The sequence below is a fragment of the Ursus arctos genome, unplaced genomic scaffold (genome assembly GCF_023065955.2).
Source record: "Ursus arctos isolate Adak ecotype North America unplaced genomic scaffold, UrsArc2.0 scaffold_28, whole genome shotgun sequence".
Taxonomy (NCBI): domain Eukaryota; kingdom Metazoa; phylum Chordata; class Mammalia; order Carnivora; family Ursidae; genus Ursus; species Ursus arctos.
In genome coordinates, this window is record NW_026622963.1 from 7425712 (window position 1) to 7431879 (window position 6168).

At 58.0% G+C, this 6168-nt stretch overlaps 1 protein-coding gene across 1 annotated transcript; it reads left to right on the plus strand.

Moving 5' to 3' along the window:
* The first annotated feature begins 467 nt into the window (after positions 1 to 467).
* On the plus strand, positions 468 to 5391 carry NR2E3 (nuclear receptor subfamily 2 group E member 3). The gene is made up of 8 exons (XM_026478611.2): positions 468 to 564; positions 1040 to 1166; positions 1369 to 1472; positions 1560 to 1808; positions 1894 to 2069; positions 2945 to 3191; positions 3419 to 3524; positions 5259 to 5391. The coding sequence occupies exons 1-8, from the start codon at positions 471 to 473 to the stop codon at positions 5389 to 5391; spliced, it is 1236 nt and encodes a 411-aa protein (XP_026334396.1). The 5' UTR covers positions 468 to 470.
* The last annotated feature ends 777 nt before the right edge of the window (positions 5392 to 6168 follow it).

Sequence of the window (6168 nt, forward strand, 5' to 3'; positions counted from 1 at the left end):
GATGGCCAGCAGGTTGAGCGCACCGGGCAGAAGGGACAAGGAACACTGGGCAGCGTGGGGGGGGGGGGGCAGCAGAACCGTCGGGCTCTGGGGGCACCTTGGTCACGCTGCAGGTGTGGCTGGTTGATCCCCTGTGGAGACACTAAAGATTAAGGGGATCATAAGCTGCGTCCAGCACTGCCCCGGGAGAAATCTCCCAGAGCCAGAGCCGCTGCTGTGAGGGGAAGTTGGGGCAGCTCTGAGTTCAGACAGAGAGACGGGAGGCAGAACAAAGAGGAGAGACTTGGGAGGAGGGAGGAAGACCACCAGGGCCAGGGAGGGGGAGAAGTAAAAATAGGAGACAGGGGTACCAAGAGAGGGACAGAGGTCAAAAGAGGGAGGCCAAGGCTGGGTCCACTCGGCAGGCCTCCCCCAGGAAGGAAGGTGGAGGCTGCCCTGGGACCCGCTAGCACTGGGCCCACCGCCCGAGCATGAGCTCCAACATGGCTGCAGGTGCGCCAGCGACGGTGGCTGCTTCCAGGAAGGAGTCTCCGGGCAGATGGGGCCTGGGAGAGGAGCCGCCAGGTATGGCTTTCCTGGAGGTAGGGTCTGGGCCCTTGGGGAGTGGAGTGCGGACCAGAGGTTTGCAGGGACCATGAAAGGAGCTCCGAGGGCTGTGGGCAAGAGTGAGGGAATAGGCCGGCAAGCCCAGAATCCTAGAAGCATGGGGGTCAGCAGAGCCAGGGTGGGACCGCTGAGCTGATGGGAAAAGAAGGAGAGAGAAGCAGCCTTCGGGTTGGCCGCAGAGCTCCCCCGGGGTGTGGCCCAGGAGGTTTCTGCGGGACAGGGAGCCTGAAGCCACCTGCCCAGAGGGAATGGAGGTGGACAGGTGGAGGCAGAGAGGGGACCCTTGTGGCCAAGCGGGGGGCAGAAGCCGGTGGGGATGAGAGAGACCGGAGCGTGTCTAACTGCGGGTGGGACCGGGTACGGGAAGGAGGGCGGCGGGCTCGCTGAGAAGGCGGGACGAAGCGTGCGAGCCAGGCCGGCCCCTGCCCCTCAGGCGTGGGCCCGTCGCTGCAGTGCCGCGTGTGTGGGGACAGCAGCAGCGGGAAGCACTACGGCATCTACGCCTGCAACGGCTGCAGCGGCTTCTTCAAGAGGAGCGTGCGCCGGAGGCTCATCTACCGGTGGGGGGCGGGACGCCCGCCCGCCCCGGCCCCGCCCCTCCTGCCCCTCCTGCCCCTCCTGCCCCTGCGGGACCCTGGGGTGGGGGCGGTGGGGGCGGAGGATGTCCAGGGAAGAAGGGACTGGGCCAAACATGTCCAAACCCCACAGTCCAGGGCCTGGGGGGCGGGACACTGACACCCCGGGGCTCGGTCCTGCCTGCAGGTGCCAGGTGGGGGCGGGGATGTGTCCGGTGGACAAGGCCCACAGGAACCAGTGCCAGGCCTGCCGGCTGAAGAAGTGTTTGCAGGAGGGCATGAACCAGGACGGTGAGTCGGGGACCCAACCCAGAGAGGAGTGACAGCAGGGTGGGGGCCCGGGGCCGAGGGGGGTCCTGACCCTTCCTGCCTCCCCAGCCGTGCAGAACGAACGCCAGCCGCGAAGCACGGCCCAGGTCCGGCTGGCCAGCACGGAGTCAGGCCCGGAGCCCCGGCTGGAGCCCCTGGCGGGCCCCCTGGCTCCAACAGGGCCCAGCCCACGGGGCCCCACGCCTGTTTCTGCAGCCAGAGCCCTGGGGCCGGGGACCCTCACGCCGCCGGGGCACCACCACTTCATGGCCAGCCTTATAACAGCCGAAACGTGTGCTAAGCTGGAGCCGGAGGATGGTAAGTAGGAGGATGGCTGGGGCCCTGAGCATCGCCTGCCCCCGCCCAGACCAGGAGCTCATGTCCCCACCTCCTCCTCCAACAGCCGATGAGAACATTGACGTCACCAGCAATGATCCTGAGTTTCCCTCATCCCCATACTCTTCCTCATCCCCCTGTGGCCTGGACAGCATCCAGGAGACATCGGCACGCCTTCTCTTTATGGCTGTCAAGTGGGCCAAGAACCTGCCCGTGTTCTCCAACCTGCCCTTCCGCGATCAGGTGTGTTCGTCGGGGATGCACTTGAGTCAGCTGCGCTGAGAGCGCACACATCCCCGTGCAGGGGATGACTGGGGTGCCCGAAGCTTGGGGATGGTGACAGCGGGGGTGCACATGTCTCGGAGTGAGTGTTGCTCAGGGATACATGTCTCGGGGATGTGACCATCGGGGGCGCTCCCATTTCTGGGCAGAGGCGATAGTGGGCTGTGCACCTCGGGGACGATGGTGGCCAGGGCCACACAGGCATTTGAAGGCAGTGCCTATGGCCCCCTGGGTTGTCTCTCCTCCTCGACCAACCCTCAGGTCCTAGAGTCCCTCTGTATGTGACGGGGCAGTCTGCACCCCCTGAATAGAGCAAGTGGGAGACTCTGGCTCTCTGGGAGCACGAATGCCTCTGACTTCAGGGCTCGAGTTTCCACCTAACCTCTTCACCGGTAGGACTTCCGTCTGAGCCTCTCGAGAGCAAGCCGACCTGTTACGAGAGATGCAGGAAGAGAGGCACCTGAGGGTCGGAGCCCTTGGCCAGTGGTTTGGAGGGAGCAGCTCAGAGGGCAGGCTGAGCATACTCGACTCGGGACGCTCGTGGGGACCGTCCCTGAGGCTGCCCGACTTCCCCGGCTCTAGGCTTTCCTAAAGGCTCCAGTTGAGGCTCTGGAGGGAATGCACAGAGTGTCTTGGAGCCTAGGCAGTGGGGCCAGATCATACCAAATCCCAGAGCTGTGGGCCCCTGGCTCCATGTCAGGCAGAGGTCAGGAGATGGCCTGGGCATCCAGGACCTGCCCTTCCTTTCCTGGGGCCCCGGAGAAGGCGACAGAGGCTCCGGCTGAGCCAGAGACGTGGGATCTCAGCCATCACGCTCGCTCCTTCCTTGAGCACAGGTGATCCTGCTGGAGGAGGCATGGAGCGAACTCTTCCTGCTCGGAGCCATACAGTGGTCTCTGCCTCTGGACAGCTGCCCGCTGCTGGCCGCGCCGGACGCCTCGGCTGCCGGCAGCTCCCAGGGCCGGTTGGCACTGGCCAGCGCGGAGAGCCGCATCCTGCAGGAAACAATCTCACGCTTCCGAGCCCTGGCGGTGGACGCCACAGAGTTCGCCTGCATGAAGGCCCTGGTCCTCTTCAAACCGGGTAGCTGAGTCTTCGCCCAAGCCTTACAGAAACATGGGGTTAAAGAATGGGAATTCCAGTGATTTCCTCCGCCTCTCCCTCCGCCTCCATCACCCCACAGAGACCCAGGGGTGTGCAGGCTTCTTCCCCGGGGAGCGGGAGGAGTGAGGTGCAGGGCCCTGGCAGACCGTGGTGGGGGCGGGCAGGGCGGGCTGGCAGAAGAGCTCACTGCCGCCGCTTCTCTCTAGAAACTCGCGGCCTGAAGGGTCCTGAGCACGTGGAGGCCTTGCAGGACCAGTCCCAGGTGATGCTGAGCCAGCACAGCAAGGCGCACCACCCCAGTCAGCCTGTGAGGTGACCCAAGCACGCGGGTCCCTTTGCCTCTTCACCCGCCCCCCGCCCCCACCTCTCGGGCGCCGTCTCTGCCGTCACTGATTAGAAGGCCCGAAGGTCTGAGTTCAAGCCGCACGAATCCAGCATCTCCTGTGGGCCAGGTCCCAGGAGTGGGGACCAAAATGGGCAGAAGACAAAGTTGCTGCTTTCCCGGGAGGCCCGGCACAGGGACCCCACTACAGATGAGAACCACCCCCATCAAATATGAGGGTTCGGATACCTATATCCATATGTCTGTGTCTATGTAGATACCCAGGGTAGGAGCCCGGACTGGAAGGCATAACAGATTGTTGCCAGGAACAAGGTGGGAGATTATGCTAGAACAGCGTTCTGGGGCCAGCCTGTCCAGGACTTGGAAAGCCAGCCAAAGGCTGTATGTGATTTGGTAGGCAGAGGGGGGCCCCGGCACGTTTTTGAGCAGGAGAGTGCTGGACACAGAGCTAGACTGAGTCCAGAGTACATGACCAGGGAGGGAAGTGCGCACAGCCATCATCCAGGGAGTCCCTGGAGTCCTGCTCTCTGGGAGTGGCTATAGGGAATGAAAGGGAGAGGACAGTTGCAGGGGACTCTGGGAGTCAGAATGCGTCCGACTTGGCACGTGGATGGACGTACGGAGCAAGAGAAGGGGTGCTGTTTGGGAGAAGAGAGAGTCAAGAAATAATGAGGGAACATGACCAGGTCTGTTGGGGCTGCAGGGGAACATCTCGTAGGGATGCATTTGGCTAAGCCACATGCGTGGAGAGGCGGAGAGCGTGGCTGGTGGTGACCCACTAAGTTTAATTTCAGATCCACTAGAGGATGAATTCCTGCAGTTTGAAAGCAATTTCTCTACTTGACTTTCTGGTTACATTTTCCTGAAACTCCCTAGCTCAGAAAAACAAGAGGGGAAGGAATAAGAGAGAGATGCACAATTTCTCTGTCCCACCCACTGGGCACTTGCAAGAGAAAGCAAGCCCCTTAAGTTGAAAAAAAAAAGGGCTGCAGATAACTGGGAGATGAGGGAAGGCCTCCCACAGACCCCACGGTGGGAGTTGAGCATGGAGCTGCCCCACTTTTGAAGTGGCCTCCTTGATGTTGGGCACTGACGTCTGCTGATCCCCCCCAACTGTCTTTTGGGGCTTCAACATCTACCTTCTCTGCAGTGTGGACCCTTGCCTTGGCAAATGGTTTGTTCAATCGAGCGATTCACTCACTCATTCATTCATTCATTCATTTAGTAGGCTCCACACCCGGCGTGGAGTGCTAGATGGGGCTTGAACTCACGACCCTGAGATCAAGACCTGAGCTGAGATCAAGAGTCGGACGCTTTACCGACTGAACCCTTTAAAAAAGAAATTTTTTTTTTAATGGTTCTTATTTAAAACTGCAGTTGCTTTTCTTTGGATGAGTATCTCACCCACAAAAATTATGCTTCAACTTCAGAACGCTCTCAGTAATGGCTACTCTATCATCCTAGGGGGCTCACAGAGGGGAATTTATGTTCTTATTCAAATACGCATAGTAGTAATCATCTCATAATTATCATAATCATGTATATGACGAACACATTCTGTGTAGAATTAACATAAATAACTTCTCACGTTACAATCTTTGCACGTAATAGACAATATTTATTCACTGTTTTTATCCCACTGCCCCCATGACTCACGCTCAGAAGCTGGTAATAAAATTGATGGTGTCTTCTCTCCTGTTCAGGTTTGGGAAATTGCTCCTGCTTCTCCCATCTTTGAGGTTTATCACTTCGGAACGAGTTGAGCTCCTCTTTTTCCGCAAGACCATAGGGAATACTCCAATGGAGAAGCTCCTTTGTGATATGTTCAAAAACTGAGGGAGGTGGAAGTGGAGGTAAAACGGGTCCAGCTACTTTGGAAAACCCCCTACTGAAGCCCCTCATTTGCCTGCCCGGAGACCCGGCAATTCCACCTGTGGGTGTGGGAGTACCAAGCAGAAATGTCCACCAAAAGACATTATAAAAATATTCACAGCAGCTTTATTCATAATAGCCCCTGACTATCGGCAGTAGGATGAATTAATAAATTGTGGTATATTCATTTTAATGGAAAACAGCAATCAAGAAGAATGAACTACCAACACATGTGACAGCATGGATGAATTTCTCAGACACAGAAGTAGAACGAAAGAACTTTGCCAGGCATAGCTTCTGCTTACACAAAGTTGACGAACAGGCAAGACTAACCGGCGGTGGCAGAAGCTGGAACAGTGTTGATCTCTGGGGTAGGGAGGTGGGGTGGTCGGGAAAGGGCCCAGAGGAGCCTCTGCTGGCTAGAAATGTTCTTGATTTTGACCTAGGTGGTGGTTTCACAAATTCACTCATTCATAAAACTTAATTGAGCTGCGCACTTAAGATTCGCGCGCTTTACTGTATTATGTTAAATCTCAATAAAAAAATGAAAAAAAATAAAACCAAGAAAACAAATGCGTTAAAGGAGGACACTGAAGGAATGAGCGAGGCTCTTGGGTTCCATCTGGGTAACATGCCAAGGCAGAGTCCAGGAGCCACAAATTCAAGCCCAGCTTCACAATCTCCCACAGGAGTCCAAACCCGGCCTCTCTCCAGATGGGGCCCACCACCCCACGGGCTCTC

What these genes read in the sequence shown, in the direction of transcription:
- NR2E3 (XM_026478611.2), top strand. Translation starts at nt 471, where the DNA reads ATGAGCTCCAACATGGCTGCAGGTGCGCCAGCGACGGTGGCTGCTTCC. An exon ending in ACCTGCCCTTCCGCGATCAG is followed by an intron (nt 2,070 to 2,944) that starts GTGTGTTCGTCG and finishes CCTTGAGCACAG; the next exon opens with GTGATCCTGCTGGAGGAGGC. An exon ending in CCTGGTCCTCTTCAAACCGG is followed by an intron (nt 3,192 to 3,418) that starts GTAGCTGAGTCT and finishes GCTTCTCTCTAG; the next exon opens with AAACTCGCGGCCTGAAGGGT.